General features: G+C 41.4%; 1 protein-coding gene across 1 annotated transcript in view; it reads right to left on the bottom strand.

Moving 5' to 3' along the window:
* Nucleotides 1–265: 265 nt before the first annotated feature.
* Nucleotides 266–21893, bottom strand: part of UPF3A (UPF3A regulator of nonsense mediated mRNA decay) — a 48037-nt gene continuing 26409 nt past the window's right edge. The window contains exons 8-10 of the mRNA XM_073350747.1: nt 17994–18154; nt 9882–10176; nt 266–1664 (exon numbers count right to left, since the gene is read on the bottom strand). Of these exons, the coding sequence (XP_073206848.1) occupies nt 1491–1664; nt 9882–10176; nt 17994–18154 (630 nt within the window). The 3' untranslated portion in view covers nt 266–1490. The remainder of the gene's footprint in view (nt 1665–9881; nt 10177–17993; nt 18155–21893) is intronic.

The following is a 21893-nucleotide window of genomic DNA, read 5'->3' as shown; positions in this document are numbered from 1 at the left end:
GCCCAACTCAGCCCATCCTGTGATTACAGTCTTATTTAAGATTAAGAGTGTCCTACTTCAAAGTAGTTTAAGTCGGTAAAAAATGCTTAATCCTCTTGCATATAAAACATCTTATATGTAAACTTAATATTAAAACTCTTCAATTATATTTTTAATCTGCCTTTTAATACTAATAAGTTGTATACTATCTTTCTTAATACCTTTGGTGTACTAGGCAAAAGAATTGTGGAAGATCATTTCTCAGTTCATAATCAAAATGTTTTTACTTTTTATTATATTTAATGTTTAATGTCTGGGAAAATACAACAAATTTTTTTTTGAGTTTAGAACAATCAGATGTTACACTTAATAACAAACTGTTCAAAGTAGAATGTCAAAAATAAACAAACATCTTAATATTTAACTTCACTGACAAAGCAGATCTTAGTTTCAGATAACTGAAAAGTGCATCAGTCGTAAAAGACAACTATCAAAGAGCCATATTTTGCCCTTACACGGACATGTAGCTGTCTCTGAAGACGTTGGGAGCCATACGTATGCATCAGAGGGTGGAATTTGGCCTAGATCTCCAAAATGAAATGTTGGAGCTGCTGTGTGTGTGTTTTTTTCAAACAAATTGTATTTTATAACATATATATCATACATGTTACAAATCCTGCAAATGCAACTTATGTGAAACATTTAACATATAAAAAGTCATCACTGTACAATCACTTTTTTAAAAGTCAGTACCAAAACAAACAAACAAACAAACAAACAAAAACTGCAATTTTAGTTAAACCAGATACAGTATTTAAGTGCTGAGGTTTGCATTAGCTTTTTCTGTTTTAAACACAGGAATATATTAGAACATAAAAGGCAAAAGTGGTTAAGAGAATGACCAATTTTATAACAACATATAGTAGCTTTTACTCACACTTACCTGACACTATAGTTAAATTGAAAAACAATGTAAACACAATGAGGTACGGATATCAATAAACATTTGCAAACTATGGGCCTGATCCTGTAAACACTACTGGCAACAAAATCCTGGTGTTTGCAGGATTGGGTCCTATGTAGTTAATGCCATTCACAGAACACATTTAAAGTGCCTGAGATATCAAACTGATGCAAATATACATTTCTTTATTTCTATCAATTTAACAGGCTAGACTAAGTGAAATATTTTCTGACAAGTTTTATATAAATACTAGCTTAAAACTAATAGAGGTTTTCTAGCTAAAGGTAAATTTACGAAAATACTGAACCACTACTAAACTAGTCAAACAGTGCTTGCTTCTGTTTTTGTAAAAAAGCAACTGAATTTCCTTTATGTGATATTTTATCTGCCTCCGATCACCATTTTCATTTTAAAGAAAGAAAGAAAGAGGCAGAGGTATTATAGTTTTGTTGGTCCAATCTGTGGAATTCTGAAGTGGCCTGATATATTTTGTGCAGAAATTAAATCTTAAATTAATTTTTTTCACAAGTTTTCTACCCCTGATGTTTCATTCTGCCTCTTCACTCTTCTCAGAACCACCTCCAGTTGAATTATCTACCTCATACTTTCTATCGCAGGCATCTTCACAGGACTTCCCACTGCAGTCATAGATCTTACTTGTAGATCCCGTATGTGTTCGAATGCGAGCTCCTGGCTGGTATAACTGCATGGCTGGACGATCCTAGAAAGAAGTGCATAAGGTTAACTTTTGGAGAAAACTATAATTTATTCACATATGTGAGATTTAGGCCTTGTCTATACTATAGAGTTATGTCAACAAAAGGCAGCTTTTGCCGACAAAATAGTGAATGGGTGCACACTGCGATGCAACTTTTGGAGGCAAAAATGCCGTTTTGGTAACGAAATAAAACCACTCTGACGAGAGACATACGTCTTTTTCTGCAAAATGTTTGTCAATGAAGTGCCAGTGTAGACACCACGCTTGGTTTTTTCACTTTAATTGGCCTCCAGAAGGTGTCCCACAACACCCATCCCAACAACATCTAATCAGCAGTTTGAACTCCACTGCACTGCAGTCAAGTAAACAACCATCCGACCCTCCCCGTTAGATGCCCTGGGAATTTTTGAAATTCCATTTCCTGTTTACTTGGTGTCGATAGGTCTCATTGCATCTTCCAAGGTGACCATGGAGACTTACTGCAGCAAATGCTTTCCCACTTGGACCACTGCGGAGCTGCTGGACCTGCCTAGTATATGGGGAGAGGAGGCTATGGAGTCCCAGCTGCACTTGAGCCATAGGAATTTTGATACCTATGGGCAGATTTCTCAAGGCTTGTTCGGAAAGGGCTGTGACCGGGACGTGCTGCAGTGCAGAGCGAAGATAAAGGAGCTGAGGCAGGTGTACCATAAGGCGGGGGGGGGGGGGAAACCGTTGCTCTGGTACTGCACCTAAGACCTGCCTGTTCTATAAGGAGCTGGACACTACCTCGGTTGCGACACCACCTCCATTGCCAGGAGCTCCATGGATAGTTTGGTGGGCCTGGAGGTGGCGGAAAGAGGACCTAATCCAGAGGACAAAGTTATTGATGAAGAGGTGGAGTTAGACAATGATGTGGAGCTCCTGGCTGGATCTCCCAGTGGGGGAGGCAGCCAGGAACTGTTCACCACTCCAGCGGTGTCTAGCCAGTCTCAGCAGTTGCTCTCTGGTGAGCAAGAAGCAGGAGAGGAGATGCCTGGTAAGTGGCTGTGGTTTGCGTAATGCAGAGGTGGGTTCAGGATATAGAAATGTACAAGGATGGCTGTATTTCTGTGTGCTGGACACTTCGCTGTGCAGCTAATCAGTACAGTGGAACAGGGTGTTGATGTATGCTGGGATCTCATGGGAATCCTCCAGAGAGATTTCTAGGAAAGTTTCCTGGAGGTACTTGTCAATCCTCTGCCGCAGATTCCTTGGCAGAGCTGCTTTGTTCCTTCCCCCACTGTAGGGAACTTTCCCACACCATTTGGCAATCACTTGTTCAGGGACCAAAGCGGCACACAGGCAAGCAGCACAGGAACCATGGCGGAAGCCACAAGCATGTAGTAGATGTACACTCGCTTCTCTGCTTACCCTCAACAGTGAGATATCTACTACAATGACCCTGGCCTGTGGGAAAGTGTGGGAGAATTTTAGAATTTTTCCCCTAGTTGGCTGCACTGCAACCCTTGCGGAGTGTTCTTTTTCCCATGTAGAGCGCCGCTCCCCCCAGCCAACACTCACCATGCTTTGGGTGTTTGCTGAGATGTGTGCTTGCCAAGGGTCAGTGAGAAAGTGATTATGTTACCAGAGGTGTATTTTACTGAAATGTTTCTATACTGTGCGTGAACTTAACAATCATGCTTCTGTGCATTGTTCCTTGTGCTTCGGCAGATGTGGCCTTGAGGAATACCCCACAAACATCGGCCCAGCATCACTGATAGATAAGAAATCACCCAAGACAGAGCAAAGAAGACATATTCCGGGAGGTACTGCACTTCTCCAATGCAGAGAAAAGGGAGAGCAAGGAGTGGAGGGAAGCCGAAAGGCAGAACAGAAAAGAAAATCAGGAGTTAAGGATTCTACTGAATGGATGATTAAAGTAATGGAGGAGCAAACACAGATGCTGAAGTCCTTAATAATGCTGCAGACTGAGCAGATGCATGCCCATCCTCCCCTGCAGTACATTCAGAACTCTTTTCTATGCCTCCCCACAACTCTGCCTGCACAGTCCTTTCTGCTTTCTGGGACTTCTCAGTTTCCCCTTCACTCCACCCCCTCAGACAACTTTCAAAATGATAGCTGGACCTACACACAGCTCTGAAAGTCTGCCCTTCCCTGGTAACCTCCTTTCCCACCAAGTTTCTTTGTGTGTGTGTGTGTTGTTTCTTGTGCAATAAAAGCAAAATTTTTGACCAGTAACTCATCTTTATTTGTTTCCTACAAATTGAAATAGCAGGCTCTACCAATACATACACAGGCAGTTTAATCATTTGCGTACTGGAATGTAAGGCCCGAAATTTCGCCATTGCTTCCTAGGAAAACTACATGTAATGTAACATTGCAGCACCAATCACAGAGATATATATTACTGCTTCTCATTTTCAAAGTTTTGCCTCAAAGCCTCCCTGATTCGAATTGCTCCCCTCCTGGCCCCTCTGATAGCCCAGGTATCTGGCTGCTCAAAATCAGCAGCCAAGCAGTCTGCCTGTCTTTCACCCTTACCTTCACAAAGATTATGCAACGTACAACACGAGGCTATGACCACAGGAATATTATCCTCATTGAGGTCTAACCTAGCATAAAGGCATCACCAGCACACCTTTAATCTCCCAAAGGCACATTCCACTGTCATCCGGCATCTATCCAGACTGTTGTTGATCCACTCCTTACTGCTGTCCAGGTTTCCCACGTAAGGTTTCATGAGCCATGGCTGTAAGGGCTATGATGGATCTCCCAGGATCACTATGGGCATTTCAACATCCCCCACTATAATCTTCTGGTCTGGAAAAAAAGTCACCATTTGTAGCTTTCTATACAGGCCGGTGTTCCTGAAGATGCGTGCGTCATGCACCTTCCTGGACCATCCTGCATTGATGTCAGTGAAATGCCCAGGGTGATCCACAAACACCTGCAACCCCATGGAGAAGTATCCCTTCCTATTGAAGTACTCTGTCGCAAGGTGGTCTGTTGCCAAAATTGAATATGTGTGCCATCTATCGCCCCTCCATTGTTAGGGAAACCCATTTCTACAAACCCATCCACTATTTCATACACATTTCCCAGAATCACAGTCCTTCATAGCAGGATGCGATTAATTGCCCTGCACACTTGTATTAACGCAGCCCCAACAGTCAACTTCCCGACTCCAAATTGATTCGTGACCGACCAGTAGCAGTCTGGAGTCGACAGCTTCTACAGAGTGATTGCCACGCACTTCTCTACTGATAGGGCAGCTCTCATTCTGGTGTCCTTGCACCATAGTGCTGGGGTGAGCTCCGCACACAGTTCCAGGAAGGTGGATTTCCACATCTGAAAATTCTGTAGCTACTGCTCGTCATTCAGTGCTTGTTTCCCAAGCCCAAAAGCGATGGTCCACTGTCTGCAGCTGTTTCGTGAATGCCAAAAGCAATCTAAAGTTGCTTCTATCCATATCACACAGCATGTCAGGCAACTGGGAATCTTCTTCAGTTAGGAACTTTGTGATTAATTGCACTGCCATCCGCAAGGTCTTAATGATAGTTATCAGAGTGCAGGAGAGCAGTGCAGGATCCATCCCTTCTCACAAAGATGCCGGGGTGCACAGCAAACAAGGGCCATTGAAAAATGCTGTGAAAGAAAACTGGAAGCCCATGGTATGCTGGGACAGAAAACAATACATCATGGAACATTGAGCGTGGTCCCAAGATGCACCGTGACCTGCTCCACCTTCCCACAAGACCTACCGGCAGAAGTGGTCAAGCTGGACTGTGGGATAGGTACATTGCTCACACTTCGATGATAGTGCCCCAACTCTGGACACTCTCTGCTGACAGAGGGAGCGAGTGTGAATGTGCAATACTGATTTTTATTATAGTGCTTTTTGAGTGTTGACATGACTTTTGTCAACAAATCTCTGTAGTGTAGACAAGGCCTTAAAGTGAGTAACTTGAGTTTATGTAGATAGTGGATTTTGTGTTAAATCATTTTGTATTTAATAAGAACTAGGAAAAAGCTGCAGTGTAATGAAAACAGATTTAGCATTTATTATCCACCTCTTTTATAACACTATTCTTGGGAGCCAAGAATATTGAGTAAAATAAAACAGCTGTAAAAACAGGATGATAATATTTTTTCTCACAGTTTAAATTAAATGTAATCTAATCTAATCTAACAGAATGTTATAACAAAGGCCAAGAGAATTCTGTGGTAAATTTTGATACAATCTATAGTATAAGCTGGGGAGGACAATAACTGGTGCCAAGCACACTTATGGCTCTAGACAAGAATGTCAGATAATAAATACAAATATAATAAAATCATACCAATCAGTGAGAAACCAGAACCAGGGCTTGATAAAATTAGAATAATGAACTGCAAATGAAGTTTGGTATTCCATATTGTGACGGGGTCAGGCCAGATGGCTACAGGAGAGTGATCCTATTGGGATCCAGGAAGTGGGTGGGCGAAGCCTGCCCACTGCTAAAGGGTCCCCCGCAGCCCTGGTTTTATAGGTGGTCACTTTAGCTAGGGTAGGAGGTTTACAGGGAAGTCCCGTGACTTTGTGGGGGCACAGATAGGGAGTTCATAGATAAGGAGGTGAGGGGAAAAGTGCAACCAAAAACGTAACAAAATATTCGTGAGGAGCCAGAATAGGGGCTGCACCTGGTGCACTCCAGGTAAGCGTGTGCCAGGGTCTCCCTCACGCCGCAAAAGGGGCAGGTGTCTGGGATGGGGGTGAACTGCGCCAAGTAAACGCCCATGCTCACGGCCCCGTGAAGGAGCTGCCAACTGATATTCCTGGCGGGCCTCGGGACCAGGGTATAGGCTGGCCCACCGGTACAGGAGAGTGTTAGAAGGCAGATATATTAGCCCCAGATTAAGTAGGTCCCTTTTCCCTGGGTCAGGTAACAGGGAAGGTTCCAGAACGATCAAACTTTCTGGAAACAATTAAGGCAGACAGGCTAATTAGAACACCTGCAGCCAATCAAGAAGCTGCCAGAATCAATTAAGACAGGCAGGCTAATCAGGGCTCCTGGGTTTAAAAAGCTCACTTCAATTTGTGGTGTGTGTGTGAGGAGCTGGGAGCAAGAGGTGCAAGAAGCTGAGAGTGAGAAGGTGTACTACTGGAAGACTGAAAAGTACAAGCATTATCAGACATCAGGAGGACGGTCCTGTGGTGAGAATAAAGAAGGTGTTGGGAGGAGGCCATGGGGAAGTAGCCCAGGGAGTTGTAGCTGTCACGCAGCTGTTACAGGAGCCACTGTAGACAGCTGCAATCCACAGGGCCCTGGGCTGGAACCTGGAGTAGAGGATGGGCCTGGGTTCCCCCCATCCCTCCATTCCCACAACTCCCTACTTGATACCGGAGGAGTTGACCTGGACTGTGAGTTCCACCGGAGGTGAAGGTCTCTGGCCTGTTCCCTGATCCACTAGGTGGATCAGCAGAGACTGTGGGGATTGTTCTTCTTCCTTTCCCCATCCTGACCAGTGATGAGGCTAACTGAGTGAACGGAAGATTTGAGCCACGGAAGTGGCCAAACTGAGGGCTGCCGTGAACCTCTGAGGCGAGCAAATCCGCCAATAGACGCAGGACCCACCAAGGCAGAGGAGGACACAATATTCATATAGAGTAAAGTGGATACCACCCAATGTGAATCAGGAAACAAAATGAGTAAAAAGGAAGAATGGCTAACTGTACAGGAATAGTGACTGAAACCATCAAAAACTTGCTGATCTGCAAGGGCTGTGAATAATTTTTGTTAAATGAAATTAAGGCCAAGTGCACCAAGAATTGTCAGAATATATAGATATATATATATATATATATGCTAAAGACTTTCTAAGACAATAAGATATTGTGAATGGTTACTGTTTAAAAGCCTCTGCCTAATGAGGCTATTTATTTTAACTATCACAAACATTAGACTTTGATGCTATGGAGAGATCATATTTGACATCTGTTTTAAAATGTAGGGTTTAGTCTAGAAAATGGCATGGAATAGGCCATTTTAAGAAAACTGCAGAGCACTGAATTCTGTTCCATCTCAATCCTGATTTCCTTTCACCTGCCCCTCACAATTTTCAGTCCCTTTGGTCTTGTTTTTTCCTTCATTATTTTTTCCCCTTAACTGATACATCCTTCATTATCAGCTCTTCTCTTCCCCCTTCTTTGCTTGAACTTCAGCCTTGTTTAACCCTGCTTTCCCTTTATTTTCCATTTCTTTAGATTAGATGCCAGACTTTTTATTTAGGATGTTTAAGAACAAGTTGTTGTAGGAAGTGTTTTGTGGTGCTATGAACAGCCACATCAGCATGGTACTTATCTCTCTTCATCACATCCAGCCAATCAACACCAGTCATGCAGTCCTAAACCCTGAGATGAACAGTGAACATAGAGCCCACTAGAACCATTACAATAAAGGGTCAGTCAGCTTTTATATACCACAGACCCTCTTTATCCATCACAGTTTCTATGTTCATCAGACTGAAACTTGGCATAAACAGTGTTAGCTCAACTGGATGTTTCATTTTTTATAAAATGGTTTAAATCAATTTAATATTTTTAAATATTTTTAGACAGAGATTCAGACAGCTGCTAGAGGGGGCAGAGAAAAAAGAGCATGGCTACTCCTTGCCTATCCTATCTCTAGCAAAAGCACAGCTCCCTCAGGAGGCACACTGTCATGGGGACCTTGCCTGTGCCTGGTTTGAAAACCCCCTTCAGAAGAGGTGCACATTACAGGGGGGATTCCATACAAGACAGTATCAACCATCTTGTATGGAAAACTTTACATGATTAGAATGGAGAGAGGATAAGGCCACCAATAGCAGCCATCTCTTGGAAACGCTATGACATGCCCTCTGAAATCACAAAGCCCCAAGCCCTCAGAAAGGGGCTCCACAGGTTTCAAGGTGAAGACAGGAAAATGGTTTTCTGCATGTGGTTCCCATTCAAGAAGCTGCCCAATTGTGGCTGTTTTTTTAACAGGTTATTTCCCTGGATTTGGCACTTCTCAATGGGGTGATCTGCCCTCAACCAGGGAGAACCTTTACCTGAGGGCAGAATGGATGAAGACTGCAAGATCTACTTTCCTATCTTCTGTACTGGAAAATTTCTAAATATGCTTGTTTCTGGATAAACTCTTTAGTTATTCACTTTTACTTTAAAAACTGAATAACTGTAAACCAGCCAGTAAATCTGCCTGACTAGTAAATATTCTGCTTAGAATAAATTCACTTTTAAAAGGAAAATGGGCCAAAGTTTTCAAACTCTATTATTAGGGCCCTACCTAATTCATGGTCCATTTTGGTCAATTTCACGGTCATAAATTTCATAATTTCAGCTATTTAAATCTGAAATTTCAGGTGTTGTAATTGTAGGGGTCCTGACCCAAAAAGAAGTTATGGGGGTGGGTCACAAGGTTACTGTAGGGGGTGTTGCGGTGCTGCTACCCTTACTTCTGCACTGTTGCTGGCGGCAGCGCTGCCTTCAAAGCAGGGCAGCTGGAGAGTGGCAGCTGCTGGCCGGGAGCCCAGCTCTGAAAGCAGAGCTGCTGCCAGCAGCAGCACAGAAGTAAGGATGGCATGGTATAGTATTGCCACCCTTACTTCTGCGCTGCTGCTGGCTGGGCACTGCCTTCACAGCTGGGTGCCTGGCCAGTAGCTGCTGTTCTCTGGTAGCCCAGCTCTGAAGGCAGCACAGAAGTAAGGGTGGCAATACTGTAACCCCTCTAAAATAACCTTGCGACCCCCCTGCAACTCCCTTTTGGGTCAGGACCCCTAATTTGAGAAATGTTTGTCTCCCCCATGAAATCTGTATAGTATAGGGTAAAAGCACACAAAAGATCAGACTGAAGGGGGGAGACCAGATTTCACGATCCAGGACGCGTTTTTCATGGCTGTGAATTTGGTAGGGCCCTATCTATTATAGGGCACACGTGATATAACTTTTAAAACACTCAAAAAATGCTGAGCTTCCAAGACTAATGTTCTAAGGAAGATTCCAAATATTGTATGTATATATGACCAGAGCAGACAAATCCTATCTCCTTAAATCATTTTAACTATGTAAAAAAAATAGAAATCTGGGTTTTACTGAAAATCAAATAAAGAATTGCTTTTCTTGAAAAAAGCATCTTTATGCTGAGATTGCAAAAGTAAAACCTGTAGCCTTGAAGTATATTTTACTAATGAAAGATTATCCTAAATGAATAAAAGAACCTTATTTCTTATGCGCTCCTTTTTGGATGCCATGTCATCACACTTGTCCTCTTTACCCAGTTTGTCTACGGCCTCCACAGTGAAGCTGTAGTTGTGGTTCCCTTTCTTCCCTCTGTCTTGGCTGTATGCTTTCCCCCATTTCAGCTCTTCTTCATTCCTTCTCACAAACTTGTCAAATTCATAGTGAGCTCTATGCTTTCTGCCATCATCCAACCGATATCGTGGTCTTTCAAGGTCTTTTTCTCGAAATCTTCTCTCCAAATCCATTTGCTCTTTATCACTATCATTCTGTGACCTATGTGTGTTTAAACAAGAAAAAAAACCAAACAATTAACTTAGACAAAATCTTTGCTCACAAAGATTCAAAGGCCACTGAAACCAACAGAAAGACTCTCACTGACTTCAACAAGCTTTAGATCAGGCCCCCAGACAGGCTATATTTTCAATTAAAAGAAGAGGTGCATTGCAATTTTGATACAGGCTTTGTACATCATAAATTCAGCTCCCCATTGTGCATTCAGTTCAATTGGAAGCAGAAAATTTTTCCAGTGGCTTGAAAAGAAAATCAGATTGACTTCAGAACTGCTTTGAAGATCATCCTGCAACCCTTACTCATATTTGAAAACATCACATAAATAATGCTCTTGATGTTAATGGTACACGTAAGTAAGGGTTACAGGATCAGGCCCTAGGAGACTGACCCTGCAAAGACTTGAGCATGTGAGTAATCTCACAGACTTCAGAGGGAGCACTAATGGCATAAAGTAACTTGCAGGCTCAAGGCCTTAATTTTTTGGCTCCATTTAACAGAAATTATTCACAGCCCTTGCAACAGATGGAAGGCATTAAACCAGTCAGAGTTAATGCTGCTGCTCCAGCCTTCACTTACATTTGTGTGCCTAGGTGATGTAGCCCCACCATTGCATTTTTATTTAGGTGAAAAAACATGATCTTTTCGAAAGCTCATGCTCAAATAAATTGGTTAGTCTCTAAGGTGCCACAAGTACTCCTTTTCTTTTTGCGAATACAGACTAACACGGCTGTTCCTCTGAAACCTGTCATTATGTACTAAGTAATTTATATTATAAATAAACTGTTTGCAACATTTTGCTGTTAAGATGATACAGTTCTCTGCACTTTTATTCATCTCATTGCTCTTGTTCAATAATCAGATAGCTCCCTCATAAAACAGTATGGAAAAGATTGCAGAATAATTTCATCTAATTATAAAAAAGAGTAAATACACAGTAGTTATTTCAAACTTTTATTATATGAAATAAAAAGTAATTCAAATTTAAACAGGAATATACAATTTTGCCAGCCACTGACATTTTAGCTTGTGACAAAGGAAATGCTAATCAGCAGACAAAATGGATGAGTCTGGAGATTTGTCACTTTTTTATTATTGTTTATTAGCACCTGTTTGTTCATTAACTTTGTTGAATATGACAATTCTTCTGTTTTCCACATCATTTTTTCCTTGTAAGTCATGAAACAGTGAAAGTCTTCAGCCTCTGCCATGTAATTATCTGCTGATTGGCACTTCCTTTATTTAAAAAAGGGGGGAAGCCACACCTGCAAATTGCTGAGTACCAGCAATAGAAAGTCAATGTTAATTGAGGTTGCTCAGCAGTTCGCAGGACTGGGCCCTGTGTCAGCATATTACACTTCCTGAGTGGAAGGAAAATGGCAGCTCTCACTGGGTCATACCAGAACCTTTCCCAATTACAGAAATATTAAAACAGTGGCATATACTTCTAAATATGTATATTACCAGTAAATATTACTTTAGCTCTCCAGGATCTGACTAATCATGCCTATTTAGTTTTCCTCTACCTTTTCAGCTTTTAAGTGAAAATGTGTAACTGTAGGCACTAACTCCATGAAGAGCCTGAACTCCCAACAAAGTTTGGGAGAACACTTCAATCTGCATGACCCTTACCATAAGCTGGAAGAACACTTTTAGGTTAGCTCCTGCAGAATCTACTTGGCACCCTGCTTCCTACTCTGCCCATTACCAACCACAGAGAAAGCCTCAATTAGAAATGCCGCAGGAATGAAGTTGGCAGGGTGGATTTGCCTAAAGATGGCTCATAGGATGGCAGCAGATGGGGAGAGCAAATTCAAGCTCAGTAGTGGCTGGTGTAGCTTTGTAAAGAATCCATTGTAAGGAGCAGGTTGTGATGTTGCACTCGATATGATTTTTTTGAAAATATGCTAATGAGTGTGAATATACTGTAACTGGAATATGCTTCATGCAAAAGGTCTCTTGTAAGGTATCATTACAAAGCTTATAATCTACTGAGTATGTTCATCCTATTTGTATAAATGTATCATTTTGTATCTGAAACTAGAAATATAAAATATAACTCTGAAGTCCTATTGTAATTATGCAAAGTGTGGGCCATTAATGGTAGCCTGGAATCTTGATGGCTCCCATTAACCAGGAAAATTGACTGTAGATGGCTCTGTTTACTTGCAAGCCTTCCTGTGAGGCAGGCCAGGAAGAATGAAGGCTTGAGGTCTCACAGGACATGTGATCATGTCACCTGGTACTGGAATCCATCTTAAACCTGGTGCTTTTCCATTTAGAAGGAGGGGTGGGGACCCAGAGAGACAAAACATTCCTGCCTTGTGCCAAAGCTATAAAAGGGGGTGGACCAGAACAAAGGAGGCTGCAGTCATGTGAAATCCCCTGCTTTTCACCTAAGATGCCTGTTGGAACTAACAAACTGTACCAGAGGAAAGGATTGGGTCCAGACTAGGAAGGAGTCCAGTCTGTGAAAGAAGCTTACTGAAACATCTTTAAGGGTGAGATTTCATCTGTAACCAGTTTCTTAAATGTATTAGGCTTAGACTTGCGTGTTTTGCTTTATTTTACTTGGTGACTTACTTTGTTCTGTCTGTTATTACTTGGAACCACTTAAATCCTACTTTTTATATTTAATAACATCACTTTTGCTTATAAATTAACCCAGAGTAAGTAATTAATTCCTGGGGGAGCAAACAGCTGTGCATATCTCTCAATCAGTGTTATAGAGGGTGGACAATGTATGAGTTTACCCTGTATAAGCTTTATACAGAGTAAAACGGATTTATTTGGGGTTTGGATCCCATTGGGAATTGGGTATCCGGGTGCTAGAGACAGAAGCACTTCTTAAGCTGTTTTCAGTTAAGTCTGCGGCTTTTGGGGGACGTGGTTCAGATCTTGGTCTGTGTTTGCAGCAGGTTAGAGTGTCTGGCTCAACAAGACAGGCTACTGAAGTCCCAAGCTGCTAGGGAAAATGGGCTCAGAGGTAGTCCCAGCACATCAGGTGTAGAGTGAACAAAAACAGACTCCAATGAGAATCTTCAGAACTGGAATTAATTTGCAAACTGGACACCATCAAATTAGGCCTGAATAAAGACTGGGAGTGGATGGGTCACTACAAAAACTAATTTTCCCCCTACTGATACTCACACCTTCTTGTCAACTGTTTGAAATGGGCCACCTTGATTACATTAAAAGTGGCAAAGAGTCCTGTGGCACCTTATAGACTAACAGATGTACTGGAGGATAAGCTTTTGTGGGTGAATACCCACTTCATCGGATGATCCAGTAGCCACAGGACTCTTTGCCACCTTTACAGGTCCAGACTAACACGGATACCCCTCTGATACTTTATTACATTGAACTCATTAGCACTACAAAAGTGATTTTTCCTCCCTTCTTGTCAACTGTTGAGAATAGCCCACTTCCATCTTAATTGAATTGGCTCGTTCGCACTGACCCCCCCACTTGGTGCGGCAACTCCCATCTCTTCATATTCTGTGTATTTATACCTCTATATTGTATTTTCTACTCCAGGCATCTCATAAAGTCGGTTTTAGCCCACGAAAGCTTATGCCCAAATAAATTTGTTAGTCTCTAAGGTGCCACAAGGACTCCTCATTGTTTTTGCTGATACAGACTAACACAGCTACCACGCTGAATCAACTGAAGTAGATCATAGCCAATTACTTGGCAAACGGCACCATTCATCACAATTTAAAAAGCACTCAGAAAGAAAAAGGTAAAATGTACTATACCTGTACAGCCTGAAGAATGCTGCGTTACACCTGAAACACTAAATTAATGCACACATAAAGGGTCTGTTGTAAATGTTATGTTGCTCTGCCAAAGGATTAAGACATACAAGCCAGGGGTGGCCAACCTGCACCTGAGAAGGAGCCAGAATTTACCTATGTACATTGCCAAAGAGCCACAGTAATACATCCGCAGCCCGCCATCAGCTCCCCCCGCCTTCCAGCAGCCCTGCTGATCAGCGCCTCCCCCTCCTTCCCCATGCCTCCTGCAGCATGCAAGTGGCTCTGGGGGGGAGGGGGAGGACTGAGGGTGTGGCAGGCTCAGGGAACGGGGCAGGAAGGAGAGGGCCTTGGGGGAAAGGGTGAAGTAGGGGTAGGGCCTGTGGCAGAGTCAGGGGTTGAGCAGTGAGCACCCCCCTCCCCCGGCACATTGGAGAGTTGGTGCCTGTAGCTCCAGCCCTGCAATACAAGCCTTATTCTCAAATAATAGATTTAATCCTGCAAGATGCTGAGTATCTGCTGAGAGCTGCTGAGTGCCCTCAATTCCTAGTAAGCAGCAGGAGATAAGATTTTTATTATCTCTCAAGAGATGCTCAGCACCTCAGAGGATTGAACCAGATATCTGAAACCTTTACCAAAGATGATAATAGGAGGCAGTGCGGCCTTCTTGATAGACAAGGCCCTTCATTTTTGGTTTTTATTTTGTTTAAAATTTCCCAGGAATTTATCAGTGTTTATTGCAAAAATTACAAAACAGGTGAAAATTGGTGCAAAAAATCTGAGCACAGTTTTCTGGGTAAATATCAGTATTAATATTCAGGGATGGGAGGACAGAAAAAAAACAACAACAAAAAGAGAAAAGTAAGAGTATTTCTGATCTGGCTCCTACTTCAGAAAGAGAGATGGCTTCCCAGGTTACTGAGCCACCAGCTCTTGTTCCGAAGCAGGGAGCCACATCTAGGGAGTTCCAGCACTTCCTTTTTTAGGACTAGAGTACAGATATATGCATGCACATACATGAGTGTGTATAGTCCACTACACTGCCTTACTTTAACAGACACCCTCGCATTTAGATTAATTTAATATTAACATAAACACATCTACCTAATGTAAAGTATTGGATTTTCTTAACAGTTAGTATTTTTATGTACTTGAGTGGTCCAAAAACCAGGTGAAAATTGGTAAAAAAATGAATAATAACTTTAGTGAAACCAGGGGATTTTTCAGTAAATTAAAATTTAAATTAAAAAATGAAGGGCCTTGATAGAGCACTAGACTGGGACTCAGGCGACAGAGTTCTATTTCTGCTGAGTAACGTGGGGAAAATAATTTTCATCTCTCTGAGCCTCTGTTTCCCCATCTATAAAACAAGGATAATGACATTCACCTACTTTGTAAAGAGCTTTGAGATCAATGGATGAAAAGTGCTACATCAGAGCTAGGCATTATTAAAACATGTAGGATGTTAATGATGTACCATTTCTTAAGCTAGTTAGTTCAACATTTGTATTTTCTAATCATTGAACAAATTCTCTTTACTTTTCTATCTGCCGTTACAAGAACATTTCTTGCTCTGCATCTCCAAGAAGTACATCCCTAAAAGTACAAGTGGTAAAGTTACATTTGCACTTCCCTGCATACTGCTCGATAGAAAACTTTAGAAGACTACCATGTGGGTCAGAGTAATACATATGTTATTAGACTAGAGCAGGGAAGTGGGAGTCAAGACTTCTAGAATTTAATTTTCACTCTTCTGACTCACTGTGACACCTTAAGCTCTCTCTGATCCAGTTTGTCCATCTGTAAAATAGATTTAATAGTGGCTTACCTCCATACGAATGTTCCGAGACTCATTTTTTCATGCTTGCAAAGCACTCTGAGACCCTTTGTTGAAAAGCACTGCAGAAGTGTAAAATTTCAATGATCTCTCCTAGCATATAAACCTTAGCGATATGTCTGTCTTAGGGGTCAATCCTGCTCTGTAACCTGCTTGCAATGAAGCACAAAATGCTGGAAATATTTGTAAGAGGTGCAGCATTGCCACTTTTGGTTTGTCTTTTGATGGTTGAGCTCTCCCTACCCATTCCTGTATGTGTATGTGACATTCAGTGTTGCTCACTCTCCCAGATTTTTGGGTAAGGTGATTTTGACACCTACAGCTTCCAGTCCCCTGCCCAGCAATTAATTCTGTCTCCGAATCTTCCCATCAGTTCTGTCCCCACCAAGCCCTCACCCCCAATAGTTCAGCTCCTGCATCAACCCTTCCCCCGCCAGGTCAGCCCCCATCAGTCTTCACCTCCTCAGTTCAGTCCCCCAGCCTCCACAGTCAGTTCAGAACTAGCCCCAGAGCACAATTCCCCAGCCTCCACCATCAGTTCAGCCTCTTCCAGTTCAGTTCCCTCCCATCACCAGCCTCACCTCTGCTCCTCTTAAGTTCTTCACCCACTTCTCCCAGGCCTGGGGTGGGGGCTGACACAGGGTCCCCTGTCCCCCTTCCAGGCTGGAGGGGCAACTCCAGGGGCTCCTCACCCTTCTCTGCCCCTTTCCAGGCTAGGTGTTGCAGGGGGAGTGGGGATGAGATCCCCATTGCTCACAGTAGGGGAAGGGAGAGGAGGTGGTCAAGCTGCAATGGGCTGCTGAGCTTTTTGCTGCCTCCTCTCCTCTCCCCTCCTGCAAAAACAGCAAACGGAAAGGAGAGCTTCTGCAGAGCTGCATTTTGTGAGGAGACTGGAGCTTTCTGCTTCATCATAAGACAAGCTCCACCCCTATCTGAAATCCCATCATTCATGAAAAAAAACCCAAGTGTTGGCAACACTGGAAGGTGCTCATCCCACTACCTGCTGTGAAGCCCAGCTACACAGCTGCTCCTTCTGGGCTGCTGCAGAGATTGGGGTGAGAGAGGTCACAGAAATGTCACAGATCCACTGACTGACCACTCTCAAGAGGGCCTGTAGCTGGGGTTCAAGCCCCTGCAGCTCTGAATTTGCAGAACTGGCCATGGAGGACCTCTGTGGTTTTTGCAGAAGTTGGAAGTTAATAATCAGTAAAGAGGAATCACAAAATATGAATTCTTTCTGTTGAATGGTGCATGAAGAAATGTATTTCTAAAGCTATTAAATACTCATGAAAATGCCTATTGTCAGATAAAAAAATAATAAATATATCTGTCAAATTGTTACAATGACATGAGGTTAGCTTGTCCCGCCAAGCATTACATTTTCCTTTGATTCAAATTGGATCAGAGGAATTTGCACTCTATCATTAATTTCAGCTTAAGTTTCTATGTAAATATTTCAGAAGGCTCAAAAGCAGATCTTTATAATATTAAAATACCTAACAGCTGGTATGAAAGACCATTCGCAGTTTACTCTGTGGAATGCCCTCATTCATTTAAGAACTATGAAGAAGTCAAAACTGCAAATTTATCAGTGCATTGCTAAGATGTTTTGAAGTACATGCTCCTTTGAATGAATGCGCATAACTCTCATTAAGGTTAAATATATGATTGTTTCATAGCACTAAAATTATAGGAAGAAATGAAGGCTTTTGTATTTGATTATGCAACAAAATGAAGTGGAGAATATTAGTGTGTCATGAATACTATTGCTATTATATAACAAGCAAACCTTCCTGTCTATCCATTTCAGTGGAACTAAAAATATTCTGCTGTGTGAAGATGGAGCTGAGCCTGCCTTTTAGGCCTTTCCAGCAATACTGACAAGCACTTGAACACTTTAGTGAAATACCAATGGACTATCAATGATGTTTCATACTTACATAGCACCTTTTAACCAGGGATCTCAAAAGCACTGTACAGACATTAATTACTTATGCCTTGCAATATCCCTTTCAGGGCGGTAAGTTGTTACTACATCCATTTTACAAATAGGAAAACTTAGAGAAAAAGATGTAGATGGCCACATTCACAGAGCAAAATCCATCCCTGTGATGAGAACCAGCACAAGGACAATGCATCACTTAAGTACCACCTAAGACCTCAAAATCCAAGGATCCAAGTTGCAACCTTACCAGATAAACAGTACTTACTTTTCCTTAAGTTCCTTTGGTGAGCCCTCCAATGGCTTGGATTTTATACTCCCGGATCCAGGTGATTTTTCCCATTTGCTTTCTTCAATATCAGCTTCTTCTCCTTTTTCCTTATTCATTTCACTGGCCAGGTCATCTCCCTTTTCAGGCTTCTTAAGAAGCTATGAAATAATGTTTATATTAAGATATAAGTGTTTATGCACCCTTAGACATTTCAACGACTTCTTATTGTAATATACTAATGTATACCAGCTGGTGCTAATTTGCAAAACCTATTTCATTCAGATTTTATTTTAGTGATTTCATTTTTTTGCAAAGCACAACATTAAAATAGACATTTAAAAGTTTACTTATATTAATGGATAACTAGAGTACAATACAAATCATGCAGCTGCAACCTTTAAAATAGGACTTCATAAAAAAAAACCTGGAGAATGCATGCTTACCCACTTTCTTCTCCTAGGTATTAGCTATAAATAATTACAGTGTAGCTCAGAGACAGGCAAAAGACTGTATGTGTCTAAATCATATCCTGAGAGGGCCCGATCTTACTATCATTGAAATCAATGGCAAAACTGCCATAATACTTCAAAGAAAGCAGGATCACCCTTCACTTCTCTAGATAATTTACAAAATCTGGCAACACATGAGCAGCTTGAGAAATACTAGTTAGTATATATTGCCCCCAGTAACAACTATGTGGGTGAAACCAATCACTATGCTCTCAAATGAACTCGCACAGGAAAATGATAAAAGACAAAAACACCGTATCATCTGTGAGTGAACACTTTTCACAAAGCAATCACTCTATATCTGGCCTACCAGCTGCCATCCTCAAAGGAAACTCACACAACACTTTCAGAAGACAAGCCTTGGAGCTTAAATTCATAACTTTGGTAGACACTAAAAATCATGGCCTGAATAAAGACATTGGATTTATGGCTTATTACAACAATCTATAACCCGCTAACAACCTCCCACACATCCCACCCTTTCCCCCATATGACTGCAGGGGAGGTAACAGGGCACTTCACCTTGAATGGTCCTCTTGAAATACGCGTTAACTACTTATGCTATACAATCTGTTTCACCTTATATTTAACTGTGACACTCTGAGGATGTTTCCCAGACATGAAAAGAGCTGTGTGTAAACTTGAAAGCGGGTCTCTTTCCCCTACAGAAGTTGGTACAATAAAAGATATTACCTCACCCACCTTGTCTGTCTAATATCCAACATGGTGACATTCCTCTTATGACTTCCCAAGTTACTTGTAAAATAGAGAATATTTTCCTGGTCCTTTGGTGGTGAAACTACCTTTCAAAACTCTATTGTCATAGATATGAGTAATATTGAATTACTTTTGCACAACACATTTTGGAGTGGATAGTGATTTCCTTTTCTTGGCATGTGAAGATGAAGAATGTGTTTCTTGTCTTGCTGCCCAAACATGCATATTATTAATTATATACCAAGTTATGTCTTCAAAGCACCCTATAAACTTTGGTCCCAATCCTGCAAACCTTAGTCATGTGACTAGTTCTTTCCATTACCTTTAATTCTTAGAAATAAGGCTTTTCATGACTGGACTGATTAATAGCATAAAATATGGATGTAGCCATTATCTATTAATCTTAGACATGTATTGGAAAGAACAGTGCAATTTGGTAACCACACCTTTGGTGTTACAGTTTTAGGCCCTAATTGTTGTAATGTATGTTTCTTAACTATTTTTTTTATTTTTATCTTAAAGAAAAATACAAAATACTGGTACAATCGTAAGTTATTTGTATACTTATGTTAAATCAGAATATTGTACTACTATGGAGAGCTGTAAGTCAACATATGTAAGTTCATACAATTAAACTTAAAAATATCTTTTCAGTACATGTAAAGTCTATTATACGTCCCTAATTCCTCTGCTTACAATTGGAATCTAATATCAGTTGTGTTAGTCATATTGGGTGCAATATTTCATTCATTCTTTTTGCTGAATACCATGTAGTTAACGAGACCATAACTCATGTTGAGAGTTATGTGAAAATAAACTTATATTAAAATATTTTTTTTAGAAAGAGACCCAATATAATAAAATATAATAATAATATCGATTTTATATCGGAAATAAATAGGGCTGTTGATTAATCACAGTTACTCATGCGATTAACTCAAAATTAATCACAATTAAAAAAAATTAATAACGATTAATCACAGTTTTAATCACACTATTAAACCAATTGAAATTTATTAAACATTTTGAATGTTTTTCTACATTTTCATATATATTGTATTCTGTGTTGTAATTGAAATCAAAGTGTATATTATTTTTATTACAAATATTTGCACTGTAAAAATGATGAAAGAAATAGTATTTTTCAATTCATCCCATTCAACTACTGTAGTGCAATCTCTTTGTTGTGAAAATGCAACTTTCAAATGTAGATTTTTTTTTTGGTTACATAACTGCACTCAAAAACAAAACAATGTAAAACTTTAGAGTCTACAAGACCACTCAGTCCTACTTCTTGTTCAGCCAATCGCTAAGACAAACAAGTTTCTTTACATTTACAGGAGATAATGCTGCCCCCTTCTTATTTACAATGTCACCAGAAAGTGAGAACAGGCATTTATTTGCGTGGCACTTCTGTAGCCGGCATTGCAAGGTATTTACGTGCTATATATGCTAAACATTCATATGCCCCTTCGTGCTTCGGCCACTATTCCAGAGGACATGCTTCCATGCTGATGACGCTTGTTAAAAAAATAATGCATTAATTAAATTTGTGACTGAACTCCTTGGGGAGAACTATATGTCCCCGCTCTGTTTTACCCGCATTCTGCCACATATTTCATGTTATAGCAGTCTCAGATGATAACCCAGCACATGTTGTTTATTTTAAGAACACTTTCACTGCAGATTTCACAAAATGCGAAGAAGGTATCAATGTGAGATTTCTAAAGATAGCTATAGCACCCGACCCAAGGTTTAAGAATCTGAAGTGCCGTCCAAAATCTGAGAGGGATGAGGTATGAAGCATCCTTTCAGAAGTCTTAAAAGAGCAACACTCCAATGTGGAAACTACGAACCTGAACCACCATAAAAGAAAATCAACCTTCTGCTGGTGGCATCTGACTCAGATAATGAAAATGAGCATGCGTTGGTCCACACTGCTTTGGATTGTTATCAAGCAGAACCCATCATCAGCATGGACGCATGTCCCCTGGAATGATGTTTGAAGCATGAAGGGACACATGAATCCTTAATGCATCTGGCACGTAAATATCTTGCAACGCCGGATACAACAGTGATATGCGAATGCCCGTTCTTGGCACGGGCCGAGGGACGTACTGGCCACCGCTTCCAGCAACTCTCATTGGCCTGGAGCAGCGAACCGCGGCTACTGGGAGCCACGATCGGCCAAACCTGCGGACGCGGCAGGTAAACAAAGTGGCCTGGCCCGCCAGGGACTTTCCCTGCACAAGTGGCGGAACAAGTTTGGGAACCACTGGTCTAAAGAGTGTTTCAGAGGGCAAAGCTAATGGATCCACAAACGGATCATTCCGCTGTCAAGGGGGAAACTCAGATTTTAGATTAGTGGGGGTTCTGGCCAAACTCATCCAAGGTGTAACTCCACTGACGCCAATGGAGTTACACCACAGATTAATCTGGCCCCTGGTCAACAAGAGGTGGTAAAGAACTCTGAGGTCATGGATAACAGAAAAAAACGTGTGGCATATTGCAAGCACAAGCACTCTGTCGTGGAAAATTACTGCAGTAATCCAGAAGTCTTTCAACCTTCATGCTGGGACTCCTCAACATAGCTACAATATGAGCAAAAAGCAAAGTTAGAGGAACAAAATCAGAAAAACTGTAGTTCAAAAAAAGGGATATTAAAAAATCC

This window comes from Lepidochelys kempii, chromosome 1 (assembly GCF_965140265.1).
Source record: "Lepidochelys kempii isolate rLepKem1 chromosome 1, rLepKem1.hap2, whole genome shotgun sequence".
In the NCBI taxonomy this organism is placed as follows: Eukaryota; Metazoa; Chordata; order Testudines; family Cheloniidae; genus Lepidochelys; species Lepidochelys kempii.
The sequence above is the reverse complement of the archived record's forward strand: the minus strand, read 5'-3'. Positions and strand labels throughout refer to the sequence as shown.